Consider the following 20,848-nt stretch of genomic DNA (forward strand, 5'->3'; position numbering starts at 1 on the left):
TGTACATGTTTTTTATGTGGTTGTAACATTTTGTGTAAATACTACTTTGGGTCCTGTTTTCACTTTACCTGATATATATATACATTTTCTAAGTAGGCTCCATGCCCAATGTGGGGCTTAAACTCATGACCCCTGAGATCAAGAGTTGCATGCTCCGCCGGCTGAGTAGCCAGTCAGTGATAAATATGTTTCATATTGCTATACATCCAGGTCTGATTACAGTCAACCTAACTGGGCAACAAAGTTAAATCAACAGAGTCTTTGACATATTCAGTTTTTTTTTTGTTTTGTTTTGTTTTGTTTTGTTTTGTTTTTTTTAGAGAGCTTGAGTAGGGGAGAGGTGCAGAGGGAGAGAGAGAATCTTAAGCAGACTCCACACTCAGCGCTGAGCCCAATGCGGGGGGTCAATCCTACAATCCTGGGATCATGGCCTGGGATCTTGAGCTGAAATCAAGAGTCAGACACTCAACCAACTGAGCCACCCAGGTGCCCCCAGAGTCTACTTTTAATTCTAATAAAAACCATTTCAGAAGACTTCCCATCCTTAGACCTCCTCCAGTTCATGTTAACTGCTGGTTTACATTGATCATTGCTGGTTACATATTTCATCACTCAGTACCAACTTCACCATGCAATGATTTCATTTTAGACAGTGTTTGGGGCTTTACATCAAGAATATCTTCCAATCCATTATTTCTAGGAATGTGTTACAGGGACAATGTCTGAGTAAGTTTGGGTGGTTGTTTTCACTAAAAAGATTATTTGGTGGGTATACTTACATTTTGAATTTCCTAACTCCTACTAAGAGCTCTGACTGAAAATTTTAAATCAGTGATCATGTTCACAGTTTCTCATCTAAATGCAGAAGTAAACACATTTTAATGTACATACAAATTACTTGTGCTACGTTTGGGAATTGTAGGCTCCTGGGTTTTACTGCCAGAGGTTCTGATTTAGTAGATCAAGGTAAGCTTGGTAATATGCAGTTTCAATGAACACTCCAAGCAAATCTGATATATGTGGTCATTAGAGCACACTCTGAGAGTCATACCTTGGTCACCTGATGTCTAATAAAGAAGGTTTCGCAGTGAGCTTTTCCATCTTGATTATTCAGAGTTTCTCTCCCATGAATTTTTTCATGTTGAATAAGGGATGTATTATAACTGAAAACTTTCCCGCATTCGTTACATTCATAGGGTTTTTCTCCAGTATGAATTCTCTGATGCCTAGTAAGTTGACATCGCTGACTAAAGGCCTTTTCACAATGATTACATTCATAGGGTTTCTCGCCAGTGTGTGTCCTCTCGTGTTTTGTAAGAGTTGACCGATCATTAAAGGCTTTCCCACAGTCAATACATTCATAGGGCTTTTCTCCAGTATGTGTTCTCTGATGTTCAATAAGGCGTGACTTCTGACTGAAGGCTTTAAAACACATGTTACACTGATACGGCTTGTCTCCAATGTGTGTTCTTTGATGCACAATAAGGGGAGATCTCTGGCTGAAAGCTTTTCCACAGTGACTACACTCATAAGGTTTCTCTCCAGTATGGGTTCGCTGGTGCACAACAAGCTGTGATCGCTGCCGAAAAGATTTCCCACAGTCATTACATTCATATGGTTTCTCTCCAGAATGAATTCTCTGATGTGAAAGAAGGTGAGAGCTCCCAGCAAAGGCTTTCCCACACTGATTACATTCAAAAGGTTTCTCTCCAGTATGAGTTCTCTGATGCTCAATAAGGTGAGAGCTCCCAGTGAAAGCTTTATCACACTGATTGCATTTATATGGTTTCTCTCCAGTGTGAATTCGCAGATGCCTAATAAGCTGAGTGCTTCTAATGAAGGACTTTCCACACTGGTTACATTCATAGGGTTTCTCTCCAGTGTGAGTCCTTCTGTGTGCAACAAAGTCAGAACTTTGGCTGAAGGACTTTCCACAATGACCACACTCATAAGGTTTCTCTCCAGTATGAATTCTCTGGTGTACAATAAGGTTAGAGTTCCACCTGAAAGATTTTCCACATTCATGACATTTATATGGTTTTTCTCCGGTGTGAGTTCGCTGATGCCTAATAAGTTTGGAACTCTGGGTGAAGGATTTCCCACACTGGTTACATTCATAGGGCTTCTCTCCAGTGTGGGTTCTCTGGTGTACAACAAGGTCATAGCTCTGGCTGAAAGACTTCCCACACAGAGAACATTCATAGGGCTTTTCTCCAGTGTGTGTTCTCTGGTGTACAACAAGCTTAGAGCAACAGCTGAAAGATTTTCCACATTGATTACATGCATGTGGCTTCTTTCCAGTCTGAATGATGTCACAGTCAGTAAAAGATGATGCCTCATGGAAGGTATTACATTCCTCCTCACATCTAAATGGTGCTTCTTCAGGATCACTTATCACAGTTTGTACAAGGCATTTGTCACATTCATACTGGAGTTCTCTAAAATGCATTGGTTTGTGTTCCTTCATAGACATGCTATGATTAATGATGTTTTTATAGTCTGTACAGTCATCGCTGCTCTCTGCTGAAAAAATTCTATTATGGTATCGAAGGGAGGTATCATAGTTGAAAGAGTCACTACTGACAGTATATTCATAAGGCTTTTTATTTCTCGTTTCAACATTTGTAAATTTATTCAAGGAAATGCTCTGATAGAAGGCGCTAGGACTTTGGTGATTTTCATGGGGCTTCAGATCAGCCCAGCCTTTCTCATGATTAATGAAAACTGAATTCTGTTTCAACTTTTTAACCTGTGACTCAAGTGTATGGAAATGTACTCTTGTGGATAATGTTGGAGGTAGAAGTCTTAAATTCAGGTAACTTCCCCCAAGGTCAGGCTCACAATGTTTCCCATGAGCAAGCGGTCTTTCTGGGGTGAATATCGTTTGACTCAAAGGGTCTTCCTGGTGCTCCCTTAGCTGGTCCCTCCAATCCTGCCTTCCTCCCAATGTTACCAACCAGGGGCCCTCCTCCTGTGTGCAGCATTTCATTTCTATGTTGTGGAATGGTTCTTCCACAGCAGTATCCTCTTTAGAAGCTGACTCTTCCTTTTCAAGTGTATTCTTCCAGTCTGAAAGAAATCCAAAATACTGAATTACTGGATATGTATTAGAGGGAGAGGATGGGATGAAGGAGACCCACCAAGTATAAGAGGTGTCTCTGGGTTTGTTTCTAACCCATGGATTGTAATTTCATGCAGGATGGGGGGGGGGGGGGAAGATGGATCAGCAAACAGGAAATCAGTGATAAAGTATAAAAAACAAGCAAAGATACTGGGGGACTGGTCCCCAAAGAAGGAGCAGAGAAATAAGAATAAGCAGGGGAGGGTAAAGAATAAAGGAGAAATCCACAAAAAGAATCGGGGGGGGGGGGTCTGAAGGTATACAGCCCTCAATAACCACAAAAGATACCTACGTTCTAATTGCTGGAACCTGTGAATATGGTACCTGATTGGGAAAAAGGGTCTTTGCAGATGTGTAAGTTAAGGAACTTAAGATAGGGAGAGTATCTGTGTGGGCCCTAAATGTCACCAGGAGTGTCCTTATAAAAGGGAGGTAGAGAGAGATTTGACACACACAGAGAAGGTGATATGAACACGGAACAAAGAGATTTAGAGATGCTGGCCTTAAAGACTGAAGTGATGTGGGCACAAACCAAGGAATGCTGCAGCCACCAGAAGTGGGAAGAAACAAGGAACAGATTTCCTTCTGGACCCTTCCAAGGGAGCATGACTCTGCTGCCATCGTATTGATTTCAGGTTTCTGGCCTCCAAAACTAGAAGAATCAATTTGTGTTGTTTTAACCCACCCAACTGGTAATATTACAGCAGCCATGGGAAATTAATACAGGGGCCTATCTGGTGCCTCAATCTAGATTATTGATCCAGAATCTTACTCTATTTATTTTCTGGTTCTGGATCTTGAAACAGGATCCCAAACATCAACACTGACTTAATATTCTTAACACACTATTTCTACTGTTTCTTCAGGCTACCCACAGAAAAAAAGACTCTTTCACCACTCCATAGTCAATGCCACCGACACCCCAGAAAAGCACTGTCGTCCTTGAAACAGTGTGGTTGGCCAGGCTGGGTTGCAACTGGGCTTCACTAACCAGCAACTTCTGAAGTTCATTCTCCTCGGTGGTAAGCCAGGAATAAAAATCCTTAGCTTACAGGGTTTACTTTGATGCACAAATGAACCGATCTGTGAGTCCTACATGGTGCCTGGCACAGAGTGCACTGTTAGTTCATGGTACCATTGATATCATCACCCCTGATTGTCCTAACAGGCATTCCTCCCTCTGTTGAAATAGTGGGCCTCTAACAAGTGCTACAGGTTCCCAGCTCAGGACCCTTGCCTGAGTTCTCCCAAGATTCCCCCTTTACGTGTCACTCTTCCTATTTCAGGTGTATAGCTGCCCACATTTAGTACTATCAAGGCCTCTGCTCAAGTCCCTGTGCTTCACTCTCCATGTCTGCCATGGAGACAGGGATCCTCCATTTGGCAAAATGTTAACTATACTCTGTGGCCCTCCTTTAACTTCCAGGAGGACATTTCCGACTTGGACAAAATCCTTATCTGAGCTCAACACCCTCCACGAGCAATGCTGTTCTCTTTCCCAAGACTCTGTTGTGTTCCCTTTTGATGTTGCCTTGGAATCCCTAATGATCAGAACTTTTTCAAGTGAAACAATGAAGGGGAGTGAAAAGGTATTTGGGGACGAGAAGGAGGAAAGAAGTCTTTGGGTGGCTAAAGGTGTCTAAATTGTGTCTGGTCATTGGGAACTGGGCAAAGGAGGTTAGACATTTTTCAGCAGTGTCTCCATTAAGATTTCAAAATGAGGAAAACAGAGAAAGTGATGTCTATGACTGATGAGAATAAAGATGACACCCATAAACTGAATTCAGGATGGCATCATGAGAATGACCAAGAACAAGTAAAAGTGGGTGATGCTTCAGAAGGAAAAATAGCAATAATAGAGGCTGCAAGTGCGAGTTATAGGGTAAGAAGCAACAAGAACACATAAGATAAACTCAACGCCTCTGGCTAGGGGAACACAGAAGGCAGTGTGAAGGTCGAAGATGGTGTGAAGGATACACATGATGCTTCCTGCTAACTGAAAGCAGCCAGTTAAGAAAGGCCATGTACTGCAGGATTCCAACTATAGGACATACTAAAAAAGGTAAAACCAGAGACAGTAAAACAAGCAGTGGTTTCCAGGAGTTAGGGTGGAGGGAGGAAGGAATAGGTGGAGCAAAGAGGATATTTAGGGCAGTGGAATTATTTTGCATGATACTATGATAGATATATGGCATCATACATTTGCCCAAACCCATAGAGCGTACAACACCAAGAGTGAACCTGATGTAAACTATTGATCTCTATTGGTAATAATGGGTTAATACAGCTTCACCCATTATTTTCTTTTTAGAGAGAGAGCACACATGTGCATGCAGCGTACACACCCGTGAACGGGGGAGGTACAAAGAGAGGGAGAGCCTAAGCAGGCTCCGTGCCCAGTGTGGACTGTGGGACCGTGACCTGAGCTGAAATAAACAGCTGGACACTCAACCGACTGAGCCACCCAGGCGCCCCATACAGCTTCACCCATTGTAACAAAAGTGCCACAGCATATAAAATATTAATAACAGAGGAAACTGTGTGTGTGTGGTGGGGGAGGGAAGGGTGAAATATGGGAACTCTGTACTTTCTGCCCAACTTTCTGTAAACATAAAACTGCTCTAATAAATAAAATCTATTAATTAAAACAGAACAGCAACAAAAATCAGAAGCAGCCTAATTAGTTAGGATGATGCACATGTTCTAAATTGATCGTAGAAATGGATGCACATTCTGTGAATACACTAAAATCCTCCGCATACTTTAAATTAGTGCGTTGTATGGTATGTGCATTGTATCTGACACAGCTATTAAAAAAAAGAGAGTTCCAACCAGGCTGACACACTGGGATGTATCAGGAAGTGGATGAGAAGAGGTGGGAAAATAAGTCCAGGAACTGATTTAGTAGAAATCCTTCTGGAAGGAGTAGGTCGTTGCCACTTCCCAGGAAGCACAAGTTCTCACCATACCTCTGGATCATCTAGTAGTTATGGGAATGTCCAACATGGAGGAGGGATGGACACCCAACTACAGGGTAAAGACCAGGCCTGAAGGGGAAGTCTGAGGAGCCGCTGCCTTGGGTGGAAGTCAGGACGAAGGACTCAAGGAAAAGGGGGCACAAGGAGCTGGGAGTAGATGAAGCAAGCAGCTAAGGGATGAAGACCAAGGGAAGATGGGAACAGAAAAGAACCTGTACATAAGAAATGTCAGGACAATAATGATGTGTTTTCATGGACTGGGGATGGATGGGGTGATGTGGCTGAGAATGAGGCTTTTTGGACGCCTGAGGAAGCTCCCTGCTCCTCCTCCCCTCCTAGGACCCAGAGTCCTGGGGAGAGCTCTCTGGCCCCCTTAACTCACCAGGCCTCTGATTTCCTCTCACCTCCGGGAGGTCCATGCTCTGCCCTCCATGGGTCTTGTCCTTGCTCCAGCCAGCAGATCACAGCCGGTTTTGAAAGCAGAAGCCCTGGTCATTGGGGGGAAAACACAGGACTTTGTGCTCTGTTTGAGGAGGAGGAGAACTATGTCCTCTAGCCCAGCCCTCAGTCCTGGGGTTAGATGTGGATGGACTAGGAAGGCCCTGCACATCCCGAAAAAACTCCCAGCAAAACTCTCAGCTCCTTAGAGGCAGAAAAATGGCAATATCTGGGATCTGCATCTCAAAGGAACCCATTTCTAGAATGTTCTGGCCCAGCCCAGGCATACCCTTAAGAGCCAGAGCTTTGAGTCCCTGAAGCAGAAAACTGCTGTGATGGGCGGAGCCTATCTTACCCAGGAAGGCTAGGTGGCTGCAGGTCTCCAGAGTCACGTTGCGGTACAGCGTCCTCTGGGCTGGATCCAGCTGTCCCCACTCCTCCCGTGTGAAGGTCACAGCCACGTCCTTGAAGCTCACAGGTGGCTGAAACATCACCTGTATCATCATACATTGTGGACGCTGGGTAGGGGGGATGGGGCAGCATGGGGAGGGAGAGGACGTGGGCCGAGGATGACCCCCATGAGCACTCATGGGGTTCCCACCTTTGGGACCAAACCCAGACCCAGGCCCATGGTATTTTCACTTCTCTCTGAGTGTCTCATCTACCCCTGGTCACACTGGTGCTTCTGATTTCCTGTACTGGGAAACAACAGGAATCCCACTCAGACATCCCACCCCTCACTTCTCTACAAAGTCACAAATTTGAAGCCAAAGAGGAGGTTCTAAATCAGGGGTCAGCAAACTTTCGCCTGCAGGACAAATAAGGGCTATGGTATGTTTTTTATAAGGCTAATGCTATGAGCTGCATTGTTTCCCCCCAAATTCACATGTTGAGGGCCTACCCCTCAAAGTGACAGGGACTTTACCCAGAAGTAATTAAGGCTAATGTAGGTCATGAGGGCAGAGCTCTAGTGTGATGAGATTGGTGTCCTCATAAGAGGAAGCAGGGACACCAGAGGCCTCTCTCCCTACCACGTGAGGACACAGTGGAGGTGCCACCAGCAAGCCAGAAAGACAGTCCTCACCAGAAAGTAACGCTGTTGGCACCTTGATCTTAGATTTCCAGTCTGCAGAACTATGAGAAAATAAATGTCTGTTGCTTACTCCACCCAGCCTGTGGTATTTCGTCATAGCAGCACGAACGGACTAATATAGCTAAGAATGGATTTTTACATCTTTAAATCCATTTTTCACCATGTGTGAAAAGGATGGGACAAAGGCTGTATGCGGTCCACAGAGCCTAAAATAGTTCCTACCTGGCCCTTTAGAGAGAGTGCTAGGTGAAGCCTACTTTCAAGGAAGGCCGCCAGCAGGCAAAAAGCCATGTGTCCTGGCCTCGGGGGCCAGGCCCTGAGGTAGCATCTCAGCTTCATGACTCACTTGAGGGACACCTGGACATGTCCCTGAACTCCTCTAGCTTGAGCTGCTGTCCCTCATGAAGACAGTCTCCCGCATCAGGAAGTCTCACAGGACATGAGGGGCAGTGACCCCGAGGCACCCAGTAAGCACACAGATAATGGGTGTGGTGATGGGACCCTGAACAAGGTCAGGGACCTGCTCCTCATCCCACTGTGTGCTGCACTGTGAGCCATCTAAGGGCAACTATGGCACTTTAAGGGGACACTCTCAGTGGCCCTCCTGAGTAGTCTCAGTGAGGGTCAAGGGCCCAGTGTGGCTAAATGGGGTATGGAGGCCTAGTTCTGCCCATCCTTGATAACTTGCTGAGCAGCCATCACAAACAGTCTGAGCCACAGGGCACCAGCTGTCCCAGGAGACCAGATGTAGAAGCCTCATGCTGGGTCTGATCCTAGAAGCTCCTGGTTCATCCATACAGGGAAGGTGCTTTATCTGCAAAGAGCTCTTGGCTTTCACATGAAGGCTAAGGACAACATTACAGTGCTCTTATGGGCTGGCCTGAGGACCTGGGTGCTAGTCCTGGACCCATTTTGCAGCTGAGGAGACTGAGGCAAAGAGAGAAAAGGTCCCTAACTCACCTGGGATGGGACTGGCTGAGAATGTGCTTCCATTTCCTCCTCATACCCGAATAAGCTGTTGTGGAGAGGGCAGGGATCCTCAGAAGGCAGGGCTGGCGAAAGAGGGAGCAATTAGCAATTCAGCCCCTCCTCAGTAAGCCCACGGGACAGAAACCACCCACAACCCCAACAAAGGAGAGGCCTGCCAATGCCATCTGATGAACATTCCCCTGGGGTTTGAGTAGCTGGGAGACAGGGCTGTGACCAGTTTCCTAAAAGTCCAAGGCTCTGAGGTCAGCTGTGGCAGCCAAGCCAGCTTTCCAGGTGTGGAGTGGGCCAGCCAGCCCAGGTCCTAGCCTAGGGATGGACATGGGCTGCCCCAGGCTCAAGGTAAATGCCCAGGTACATGCTGGTGTGTCTGAACTGTGACCCCACAGATACACAGCCAACCCTAGACACCTAAGTAAAGGACTGGCCAGTTTCTCCTGTCATTTCAAGAGACTAAATCGGAGGAGATACAAGCAGAGTGTTAAGACAATTGTACGATTTTAAGATACCTCAATGAAACATCAGCTAATTTCCCACGAAAACCGCACAATTTTTGAATACCAGTGACACATGAACTGGCTTCAAAAAGAAAAAAAGACTCACAATTTTAAAATATCACAATAAAACATCAGCTGGTTTCCAAAAATGGGGGTAGGGGGAATGGGGACAAGGAGGGTAAAAATCCCCAGGAGGACAACTAAGGGCTCTGTAGGGGGTGTCACCCCGGGTATGTGCTCCCCCAAGCTACTCTGGAGGTACAGGACGCTGCCCCCGCGTGGCATGTGCCCATCACCTGCTGCTTTACTTGTTCGCCATTGCTTCCCATACCCTACTTGTCTAATAGCTTGGCTGCAGGCATGTGACTGTCCCACTGAGACGGCCGGGTGAGAATCCCATGAAATATGGCCGCCAAACCTTCCCCATATTTGACTCCTGCTCACCCACTTGCACCAGAAGCACACCCACACCTGTGTACGCCCACACACCAACTCTCGTCACTGGTCATTTGGGATGACGACCCAACATTCCAGAAATATATGCTGCATTTGTGTGTCTGTTCACATGGAGCTCCTGCTCATTCCGCCAGATGGCACCTTTCACTTGCATGGTGCCATCCAGGTCACAAAGAACCTTGAACCCTCACCCCCTTGAAACTCAGAACAGCTACTGTCTGGGCTGGAGGCCCACGGAGACTCGTGACTCTCATTCATTGCTTCCGGGAGGCAGACACTCACTCTTCTCCCAGGACTGAATGCTAGCATTTTTCTTGTTCTACTTTCTCTGTAAAACCATTTCCCCGGAGAATCAAAAAGCACTAGGGGAAATCGTGCTCTCCCCATGCTTCACATTTGTGGCAGTTCTCACCTCTGCCTTCAAATGTCCGGATAGTCTCCTCTACCAGTGTCATCTCCTCTTCGAGCTTTTCCAGGTGCTGGGTTTCTCATAGGTCCTGAGCTCCGCGGAGAGTATGCTGGGGGCAGCCCCTAGCCACAGTCAGCAGGAGCACGGTGGTTGCAGATGGGCCAGGACCTCAGCACCTGCAACTGCTGGAGCCACAAAGGCACCAGAGGCAGCTTCCCACTGTTCTCCCACCTCCAAGACAGTCTCTTTCGAGAACTCTGCTGATTCCAATGCAGCGAGGTCTGAGAACTCCTTTTCTGAGCTTAATTCTGCAGACATTCTCTTCTGGTCATCACCTTCGTGGTGGGTCCCAATCTCTCTCACAGAGACCTCATATTCTTCAGGCAAATAGAGCACCCAAGTCCTCTGAGAATTGCTGTAAAAAGGGGAGAGTGCTGAGCAACAAATTCAATACTGAAGCAGAAGATGATGGCTTCAAAACGCAGGGCTGTGTCTGACCTTGGCGCTCAGGCCAGTACAGATAAGGCAGCAATAAACATGCAAGAAACAGAATGCCAGAATGTTTCGAATAGCTGTCAAATAAGAAATCTTAGAGGAAAACCATTTATATCCTACTAAAAAACATTAAAGTCAGAACAGAAGTCTGTGACAAAAAGTTCAACTTTCAACTTTAGAGCTGGTGTGAGTACGCATTTACCTGACTCCCAGAACAACCCCCACCCCAAGAAGGCAAAAGTTCCATCCATCCATAACAATGCTGGAATGGCCACACCGTCCACAGCACACCTAACATACTGTGTGCATAACAGGTTGTGTAACTCAGTAGGCCTAGATTATCCATGACTCGCACGTTTCAAAGAAAGGCCTGTTCCCTGACCAGCTAGCTGCTGGGAGGTAACCTCTGAGCAATTAGGGATATCCTACCTGATAAATTGTCTCTGTTTACTTGGGGACACCATACACAGTGTGCATCAGGCTCAACTAAAGGACCAGGCCATGAAAAGAACCCCATCTCCAGGAAGTGTGAGAAAGTTGGCCCTTTCTGCACAGCTGTGGTTCTCAACTGGGAGCAGGGGTGCCCTCAAGGGACATCTGGCAATGTCTGAAGACACGTGGTTGTCACACCTTGTAGAGGGTGAGCAGAGGTGAGAGGGGCACTAAACACTTCCCCCACCTGAGGACGACTCAGCCTCCAATGTCAACAGTGCCAGGATTTCCTAGCCTGGAAATGATTAACTCTCTGGTCTTCACATGTGTACTGAGAATCTGAGAATGATGCTTCAAGTCCTTCCTTCCTTTCTTTCTTTCTTTTTCTTTCTTTCTTTTTCTTTCTTTCTTTTTCTTTCTTTTCTTTCTTTCTTTTCTTTCTTTCTTTTCTTTCTTTCTTTCTTTCTTTCTTTCTTTCTTTCTTTCTTTCTTTCTTTCTTTCTTTTTGGAGAGAGGAAATGAGCTGGGGGTAGAAGGAGAGAGGAAGAAAGAGAGAGGGAGGGAGAATCTCAAACAGGTTCCATGTTCAGCAAAGAGCCCAAAATGGGGTTCAATCACACAACCCTGGGATCATGACCTGAGCCAAAATCAAGAGTCAGACACCCAACTGAGTCACCCAGGTGCCCCTGAAATCCTTCCTGACCCCTCCTTCACACTCACCTATCACATTCAGTTAGTCACAAAGACCTGGGGTCCCCCACATTTCAAATATGCACCTCTCCACACCCTTGGTTCCCAATGTCTGGCCTATTGCTTTTTGATTGAGTTACTGAAGAAGATCTGACTGGGTCCTATCTCCTGTCTTTCCCCCTTTCTCCCAGGAAGCCACAGAAGCCATAGTAGAATGCAGCTTCTGTCACTGTGTGGCAGTTTCCCACTGTCTTCAGGTTCAAGTTCAAGTTCCTCCACAAGCTCTGGAAGTTCCTTTCTGTATTAAAAGTACACATGATGGGGTACCTGGGTGGCTCAGTCGGTTAAGCATCCGACCTCAGCTCAGGTCATGATCTCATGGTTTGTGAGTTCGAGCTCCACGTTGGGCTCTGTGCTGACAGCTCAGAGCCTGGAGCCTGCTTCAGATTCTGTGTCTCCCTCCCTCTCTGCCCATCCCCTGCTCACGCTCTCTCTCTCTCTCTCAAAAATAAATAAACATTACAAAAATTTTTTTTTAAAAGTACACATGATATGGGGCACATGAGATGGGGTGGCTCAGTCAGATGAGCATCCAACTTCAGCTCAGGTCACGAGCTGTGCTGACAGCTCAGAGCCTGGAGCCTGCCTTGGATTCTGTGTCTCCCTCTCTCTGTCCCTCCCCCACTCACACTCTCTTTCTCTCTCTCTCTCTCAACAAAAAAAACATAAAAAAATTTTTTAAAGTACACATGAGAGGCGCCTGAGTGGCTCAGTCGATTGAGCGTCCGACTTCAGCTCAGGTCATGATCTCGCGGTTGGTGAGTTCAAGCCCCACATTGGGCTCTGTGCTGACAGCTCAGAGCCCAGAGCCCACTTCAGATTCTGTGTCTCCCTATCTCTCTCTGCCCCTCCCCCACTTGCATTCTGTCTCTCAAAAATTAAAATAAACATTAAAACAATAAAATAAAATAAAATAAAATAAAATAAAATAAAATAAAATAAAATAAAATAAAAAGTACATATTAAATGCCAGTTCGGACACTGAGTTGGGAAAAACCCTGTCTGTTCTCCCAAGATTCTCCTTTACTCCTACATTCTCAACAGTCCTGACCCTTCTGCTCACCAAATGTGGGGGTTTTTCCCATACCAAACACTTCTCTGTGACACCAGCAGGGTGTCCAACAATTTAACTCAACTCAGATCCCACATCTTAAGGGCTCAGTTCCACAAGACTGCCCCAATCCCTCCAGATGCCAACCATAAGCAGCAGGTTCCCAAGTTACCCACAACTCCTCTCTGACTTAGCTACAAATTGAAAATTCCCATGACCTCCTCTCCTTAGATCCTATATTTGTTGGAGTGGCTCATAGAACTCAAAGTAATGTACACATTTGCCAGTTTATTAAGGTATATGACAAAGAACACAGATGAACAACCAGATAAAGAGATACACAGGGTGCCATCTTGCCATCTTGGTTCTCTGCCTCTCCCTCTGGTATACTGCTGCCCAGCCCACTGCCCCTTTCTTAGCATCTTTCATCAAGGACCTGCCCCTCAGCCTCTCTCACTTGGAAGCTCAACACAATCTGCCTCAGGCTACCAGCCACCCTCTCTGCCTGCCACTGATGGTTTTTGAGTCCTAGGTGGTATGAGACACATCCGCCCCATCTGTATCCCCACTACAGCAGCAAGTGCATGCTCTCACTCCCTCTTCCCACCCCTCTCACTACTGTCCGATCTGTGCAGACAAACCTGCCTCTTAATTCACTCCAGTCAATGACCCTAGGCTCTACCACCTTCCAGGCACTGACTCCTCTAAGTCAAACCCTCCCAAGTGGCTCCCTTCAACTTCTCAGGGGAGAGATTTCCCTTCTAGTCAACTAAACTCCTGCATCCCAGTACCCCCAACCCTTACTTCCATGCTTCTGCTCCTCACAGCTAGGCCCTTGGAGCAGCCAACACCTCAGTCCCCTCTTCTTCACTCTGTCCATGCTCTCTCTACCCTCACTCCTTTTTTTTAAATTTTTTTTTAATGTTTATTTATTTTTGAGACAGAGAGAGACAGAGAATGAACGGGGGAGCGTCAGAGAGAGGGAGACACAGAATCTGAAACAGGCTCCAGGCTCTGAGCTGTCAGCACAGAGCCCAACGCGGGGCTCGAACTCACGGACCGCGAGATCATGACCCGAGCCGAAGTCGGCCTCTTAACCGACTGAGCCACCCAGGCGCCCCACTCTACCCTCACTCTTGAACACACACACTGCAAATGCACACCACACCCAATAAAGCGGACAAAGATTCTAGATGATGCCATCTTATTCTGACACTCCTGCCCATCCTTGGGCAGTCTCCTCCTGCCTATAACCATTTCTACTCTCCCATCTTCTCCTTGTCTGGAGGCATCCAAGGGCAAGGGCTGGGAACACTACTCTGCAGCCAGACTGACTGCTTTCAAAGTCCCAGCTCCACCACTTGCCTCTGTAGGCCCTAAACAGCCCTCCTTAACCTCACTAGGCCTCAGTTTCCTGATCTGTAGACATCTGGGAGAACAGCAGGCCTTGTGTCATCGTGCTTCTGTGAGGATTAAATGAGCTGTATTTATAGAGCTCAACATCATGCGACACACAGGACACAGCACATTTAGTCACATACATTATACATAAATTCCTCTTCTATGCCTCCTGCTGGACCTGGGGAGGGGCTGGTGCGGCAGGGTCTCTCCTTGTCTCCTCTGTCTCCAGGGCTGGGGCAGAGGTTGTTTTCTTCTTCTTCCTTTCACAGCTTCCTCTTTCCCTGCCTGGAGAGTGGGGTTTCAAGTGCTGTGCCAGGCTTCAAGTTCAGCCCAGACCTCCCTCCCAGGCTCCCTGCCAATGCCACTTCCTCCTCTATTTCCAGCCCACCTCCTATCCACTCCTCAACTCAACACAGCTGAGTGACCAGGAATTCTGTGACCTCCATCCTGGCTCCTCACTAGAAGTGGGAACTCGAGTCCTCAGCTCTTCCCACCCCGTTGGCATTCCCTCTTGCACAGTTATTTCCACAGCCAGACGTTTCTACTCTGAGGCTCTTTGAAATCCAACTCTAATGCCTCACGTACTGGATAGCTTCATGTCCGTGTTCCTCACACCTCCAGCCCCTTCTCTCTCCCAGCCCTTAACCTGGGGTATCAACAAACACAGTGAACACCCTGGGCGCAGAGTTGATTGATGCTCTACCTGGACTGCCCCTAATTCTTTGTTCGCTTGGAAAGCATACACTTGCTCTTCAAACTGAGTTCAAGTTCACATACCAGTGGAAGAAAACGCGTCCAAGTTCTGAGGCTGGGGTGGCCTCTGGGTAAAGGAAGTCTCACTTGCCTGGTTCTGCTGCCGGGAGGCCTAGGCTACCACCACCTGCACAGAGCGCCCCCGGGGTAGGTGGGGTTAACAACCTGAGGAAAGAAAAGAGACGCGAGGCTGGGTCTGGGTGGGCAGGCCCCAGATTCCCACAGGCCGGCCAGAAACCCTCAACAACAGCTGGTCTCCTTTGCGGCGGGAGAGCTTCAACCAAACCGGCTCCCGGCCGCGCCCCGGAGCAGGAGAACCTCAAACTAGATCACACCCAGCCGCTCTCTGCAGCAGGAGGGGCCCTGGCTGCACCAGCTCCCTCCCAGTTTCTGTACAGAGAGGGACTCGCTTCCGACAGGCCCAGAGCGGCCCCGCAGGCGCAACGACCTCGGCCAGTCCCCTGACTTCCCGGGCACCGCCCAGATAACTTCGGTCCGGCCTGGCCCCGCCCTCCAGCCCGCCCCGCCCAGCCGACAGCGGAGCCTCCGCGCGGGTCCCGGATTTCAGGCTCACCTGAGCGTGCGGATCAATGGCTGCGCTTCCGGTGGACGGCGGAAGTGCGCGCGCTGGGCGTAACGGACTGCAAATCCCAGAAAGCCGCGCGCCGGTGGCGGTTTTTCCCGCGGCGGCGACCGTTCTTCCAGGCGACTGTTCGGGGGCGGAGGTGTTTGTGCGCCGGCGGCTCCCTGGGACTCAGAGTCGGCCGTCTCCCTTTTACGGCGGCTCGTGTTGTGGTTTCGAGTGTGGTTTCCCTTGGGCTGTGCTCTTTGGCGTGCCTCTCCGCTCGGCCCGGGTTAACGGACGCGACTCTGACTCTCCTCAGCCGGCAACCGAGGCCGCGACGCCAGAATGGCGGACGTCTGCGATCTACGTCGAGGGCGGGATTCGCGTCTGAACTGCGCTCGGCCGCATCCTTTCCTCGTCGGCCTTTCCAGCGCGTCGACCTGCTGTGGAAGTGAACGAAGACGCCTTGAAAGGGTCTAGACCCCTTTAAAGCGAGGGAGTCCGCCACCATCCTGGGCCTTTGGCGGAGGCTCGAAGGCGGGCACGGAAAGCTTTTCAGCGACAAGCAGGAGAGGCCTCGGGTGCGCCTTGGATGCACTTTGGCGAGTGTGGAAGTTGGAGACGGACTAACTAAGCGGGTCATCCTGTCTGGGATGGCTTAGGGAGTATATTTGGCTTTCTCCGGTTGGCCCGAAGTGGGCCAGCGACAAAAAAATAGGTAAGCTGACAGTTAGTGACCAAGTCCTGAATGTGGGGGCCTGTAGCCGGAGAGGTTGTGGGTCTGTTCTGTTAGGTGTGGTCTGCCCGTTGTTGTGTTTGCAGCCTCACTGCGTCGTGGGGCGCAGAGTGTGAGACCTTCCACCTGCTGACCTGCCACAGGAACCTTCCCAGGCCGGCCTGCTGGCGGGAGCCACTCTGGCTCTGCCTGAACGTCGTAAGCTCCTGATTGTTCCCTCGTGTCTGGGGTGCTCTTGTGACCAGCCTTCCTCGCTTGGACTCTTCTGGGCCTGACCTCGTTGGTTGCTTCACCCAACAACAATCAGCTTCTTAACTTGCGTATTTCATACTTGTTAACATGACCCTGCAATTTGTAGATTCTTCCAGGAAGTCTGGAATCTGACTTCCAAAGGGAGAGTCTTGATGGAGTGGGCTCGTGCCTCTTGCTGTGTCACTGAATTAGACAAAAGCCCTTTGGCCGAGGAGAAACGACAGGTCTGCTGGGGGCTTCTGGGGAAGTTCCCCCCTCAGTAATTGACATAGACCATGGGGTGTCTCCTTTTATTGTCTTTGAACAGCATTGTCTGCACATAATGTGTAGAACCGTACTGCCGTGCCAGCACCTTGAAGAGGCCAGCCCAAGGGGCAAAGTCGCCATGCTGAGAATGGCAGAGCAGAAAGATGGAAAGAACCAGAGTCACCGAATCAACTAATACTGCCTGTGGCCATCTTGGGACTTTTCCTTATGATACCATAAACGACCTTCTTTATTTTTATTATGGAAAACTTCAAACATACAAGAGTAAGGTGAATAGTGTGATGAAAACCCATACTTCTCTCCATGCATTTACTCAATTCTTTTACTCACCTCATTCTGTTCTTTAAATTTATCCCCACTTGCTCCCAGCCACCACTGGATTGTTTTGAAGCAGATTCCCTATCATTTCACTCATAAATAACTAAGGTTATCTGTAAAAGATAATGATTTCTGGCAGAATAGGAAAATCCATAGAGAAAGTAAATTAGTGGTTGCCTAGGACTGGGGAAGTTTGAGGGAAAATGAGTGACTGCTAAATGGATATTGGTTTCTTTTGGGGGTGATGAAAATGGCCTAAAGTTGATTGCAGTGATGGTTGTAAAACAGTAAAAAACCATTGAATTGTACAGTTTAAGTGGGTGTGTGTGAATTATGTTAATAAGGCTGTTTAAAAATCAGTACATAAGGTTGCCAACACCTATTGGAAAAACATATAATGGGGGAAAAAGATGACTTCTGAATACATAACCATAGTCATTAACACACCTAAAAATATTAGCAAAAATTCCTTAATATCAAATATCCAGTGTTAATTCCACTTGTGTCCTTTTTTTTTTTTTTAAACATTTTGTTTATTTAAATTAGGATCTGAACAAGATTCACACTTTACATTTGGTTAATGTGTGCTTCAGTCTTATAATTTAGGGATTTGCCCCATATGTGCTTTTTCCTTTTATTTCCATCTGTTGAAACTAGGTAAATTTTCCAAAAGGATTTACTACATTCTGGATTTTGGTGATAGTATCCTTGTGGTGTCATTTCTTGTTCCCTTATTTTCCTGTGAATTGGTAGTTGAACCTTGAGGCTTAATTAGATTCAAGTTTGTTATGCTTGCCAATCCTTTATAAGTGGTGCATGTGTTTTCTTTGGAATCATATCAGAAGGTACGTAATGTCTGGTGCACTTCTGTGATGTTTATTTTGATCAAGGGTTGACAGCTTGATCCATTTATTATAGAATTGTCCAGCATTTTTCGCAGAGTGGTTTTCGCAGTCATTGAAGATTGTTGCTTATACCCATTATTACCCATTATTTTATTAGGAGTTACAAAATGGTTATTTTCTAATTACATCATTTCTTCTGCATCTTTTTGCTGCATCTTCTGCATTCTTCCATAAGGAAAAACTTTCCCTCACAAACGTTTTGGTTACTCTAAGGAGGTAGAGTTTATTCAAGAAAAGCAGGATAGGGGCGCCTGGGTGGCGCAGTCGGTTGGGCGTCCGACTTCAGCCAGGTCACGATCTCGCACTCTGTGAGTTCGAGCCCCGCGTCAGGCTCTGGGCTGATGGCTCAGAGCCTGGAGCCTGTTTCCGATTCTGTGTCTCCCTCTCTCTCTGCCCCTCCCCCGTTCATGCTCTGTCTCTCTCTGTCCCAAAAATAAATAAATGTTGAAAAAAAAAAAAATTAAAAAAAAAAAAAAAAAAAAAAAAAAAGAAAAGCAGGATAAATGCTTCATTCTTTGCCTATGCTTTGAGAAAATAGATATATTAGCATTTTCCAAAGGTAGCCAGTGAGTATGTTTTATATACATGATTTTTAACATATTTTATCTGTTTTAATCTATTACAGTGAATAATTTGATGCTCCAACTGTCCAAATGTTGGCCACAAGCAGCTCCCTCTATGCTGACTCCTGTGTCCTTTTGACATGATCTCAAGCTTTTGATAACTTCTTTGCTTTCCAGTCAGAGAAGATGTTGCAAGGCTCATTCTGTAAATTTCCTGCCCCACCCTGGAATTAGGCACTTCTCTGAGGAATCCTGGTTCTTTTTAGTGGGAAGTGTGTTTTAGAGACCTGGGCACTAAGAGTACCATTACTACTAGAGTAGTTATTGTTATAAACCTCTTTTTTTTTTTTTTTTTAATGTTTTTTTTATTTATTTTTTGAGACAGAGAGAGACAGAGCATGAGCAGGGGAGGGGCAGAGAGAGAGGGAGACACAGAATCTACCTCTTCCTTAGGTAAAGGTCCTATACCACACATGGTCCTGTGATGTACTCTGTTGTTCCCACCTAACCATTTGGCTGGGGAGACCACTCTGGCAGCTGCCCTGGGCAGTATTGGGTGGCATGATGGCAGTTCTTCCACCAGGCCCCTAGTGATGCCATGTAATCTGTGTCCAGCTTTTTGCTATTAAAAATAGTGCTGCAATGGATACTCCTCTGCCTACGTAATTTTGTATTTCTGCCAGTGTATATTTGGAATAGAAGTGAAAGATAAATGTATATGTACTTTTGCCCAATTCCTCTCCCTTGGGATTGTACCTTATTACATTCTACCAGCAATGTATGGGAGGGTGTACAGTCTCATCACCTGAGTGTGGCAAAGTTTGATGCCAAACTTTGACCCTATGTGAATCTGATAGGTAAGAAACAGTATTTCAGTGTAGTTCTTATTGGCATTTCTCTAATTATGAGTAGAATTTCTCTAATTATGAGCATCTTTTAATATGTTTAAGAGCCATTTCATTTTTTCTGTGAACTGTTCATATTTTGCCCATTTTTCTTCTTTTTTTTTTTTTTTTTTTTTTAACGTTTATTTATTTTTGAGACAGAGAGAGACAGAGCATGAACGGGGGAGGGTCAGAGAGAGGGAGACACAGAATCTGAAACAGGCTCCAGGCTCTGAGCTGTCAGCACAGAGCCCGACGCGGGGCTCGAACTCACGGACCGTGAGATCATGACCTGAGCCGAAGTCGGACGCCCAACCGACTGAGCCACCCAGGCACCCCAATTTTGCCCATTTTTCTATAAGGTTGTTAGTCTTTTACTCTAGCTTTAGAAGTTCTTGATTAGCAATGTTAACCTGTAGCTTATATTACAAATTGCAATTTTTCGTTTTGTAATCTTTTTGAAAAAATTTTTAAAGTTTATTTATTACTGTTACAGCCAGAGCAAGAGAACGTGTATACATGCCAGAGAGGGACAGAGAGAGAGAGGGAGAGAGAATCCCAAGCAGGAGCCGCACTACCAGCACAGAGCCCAACTCGGGGCTTGAACCCATGAACCGCGAGATCAGGACCTGAGCCGAGGTCGAGAGTTGGACCCTCAACTGACTGCGCCACTGAGGCACCCTGTTTGTAATCTTTTTTATATTGCTAATAGTGTTGTGGGTTTCTTTCTCATGTAAAAGTTAATCAAATTTATGAGTTTTAACTTTATTGCTTCTGGATTTTGATTAATGGATAGGAAATATTCTCAAGTTATGGGGCAATTTACCCATGTTTCTTCTAGTACTTTTATGGTATAGTATGGCAATGTATGAATTCTTAGAATTTATCCTAGTGTATGGTGTGAGGAATGACTTCCATTTTATCTTTTGTCCTATGGCTCCATAGTTACACTAGCTAAGTAGCTTACATTTTCCTTACTGTTTTGAGGTACCCCTTTTATCATACACTTAAATTTCTACATGCATTTGAGTATTTCTGGATTTTCTGTTCAGTTGATCTGTATATATTCATGTGTCAATATTACAATTTTTAAGTTATGGATGCTTTGTAGTATGTTTTACTATTTAGTAGAGCATACCTCATTGCCCTTCTTTTTCAGGATGATTCTGGCTGTTAACACTTTTTTTATTGTTTAGCTCTTCTAAATTGGTGGAGAGTTGAAAGAGGAGCTATTAATAATAGTAATAACGATACTAATAGATTAAGGGCTTACTGACTGTCAGCCCTGTAAAGGACATGTGTATATTAACTCAGTACTCTTCTCAACAGCCCTATAAGACACTTTCTTCCCTGTTGAACAGCTAGAAAAACTGAGGCACAGGGATACCTAGTTGACTCAGTTGGTTAAGTGTCTGACTCTAGATTTTGGCTCAGACTTCAGCTGTCTCTGTTTTGACCTCACACTTTCCAGTAGGGTTCTTCTTTCCAGCTTGTCTC

The 20,848-nt window shown here is 46.4% G+C and overlaps 1 protein-coding gene and 3 long non-coding RNA genes across 10 annotated transcripts in view; 2 read left to right on the plus strand and 2 right to left on the minus strand.

Moving 5' to 3' along the window:
* LOC102968514 overlaps positions 1-5,729 on the plus strand; it is an 18,669-nt gene extending 12,940 nt beyond the window's left edge. The window contains exons 7-10 of one of the 5 annotated variants that reach the window (XR_006211999.1): positions 1,630-1,738; positions 3,988-4,143; positions 4,548-4,710; positions 5,433-5,729. This is a non-coding gene — a long non-coding RNA (uncharacterized LOC102968514). The remainder of the gene's footprint in view (positions 1-1,629; positions 1,739-3,987; positions 4,144-4,547; positions 4,711-5,432) is intronic. The other 4 variants (XR_001511417.2, XR_006212001.1, XR_006211998.1 and 1 more) reach the window with 4 other exon arrangements.
* Positions 861-14,360, minus strand: ZNF544 (zinc finger protein 544). 3 transcript variants are annotated; one of them, XM_007093520.3, is made up of 6 exons: positions 14,249-14,360; positions 9,983-10,394; positions 8,591-8,682; positions 6,893-7,019; positions 6,504-6,587; positions 861-3,069 (listed from the first exon to the last, which is right to left on the minus strand). In XM_007093520.3, exons 2-6 carry the CDS (start codon positions 10,023-10,025, stop codon positions 1,046-1,048), a joined length of 2,370 nt encoding a protein of 789 aa, XP_007093582.1. In that variant the 5' UTR covers positions 10,026-10,394; positions 14,249-14,360; the 3' UTR covers positions 861-1,045. The 3 variants fall into 3 exon arrangements, with proteins under 3 accessions (XP_007093582.1, XP_042825768.1, XP_007093581.1); XM_042969834.1 differs by having other exon boundaries at positions 6,893-7,031; XM_007093519.3 differs by lacking the exon at positions 14,249-14,360 and adding an exon at positions 11,154-11,298 and having other exon boundaries at positions 6,893-7,031.
* Positions 14,355-15,522, minus strand: LOC122234217. Its single transcript, XR_006212003.1, has 3 exons — positions 15,436-15,522; positions 14,886-15,026; positions 14,355-14,393 (listed from the first exon to the last, which is right to left on the minus strand). It is a non-coding gene; the product is annotated as an uncharacterized LOC122234217 (long non-coding RNA).
* A 373-nt stretch (positions 15,523-15,895) lies between these two features.
* Positions 15,896-19,949, plus strand: LOC122234216. Its single transcript, XR_006212002.1, has 3 exons — positions 15,896-16,144; positions 16,722-16,950; positions 19,848-19,949. It is a non-coding gene; the product is annotated as an uncharacterized LOC122234216 (long non-coding RNA).
* Positions 19,950-20,848: the final 899 nt, after the last annotated feature.

This window comes from Panthera tigris, chromosome E2 (genome assembly GCF_018350195.1).
Source record: "Panthera tigris isolate Pti1 chromosome E2, P.tigris_Pti1_mat1.1, whole genome shotgun sequence".
NCBI classification, from domain to species: domain Eukaryota; kingdom Metazoa; phylum Chordata; class Mammalia; order Carnivora; family Felidae; genus Panthera; species Panthera tigris.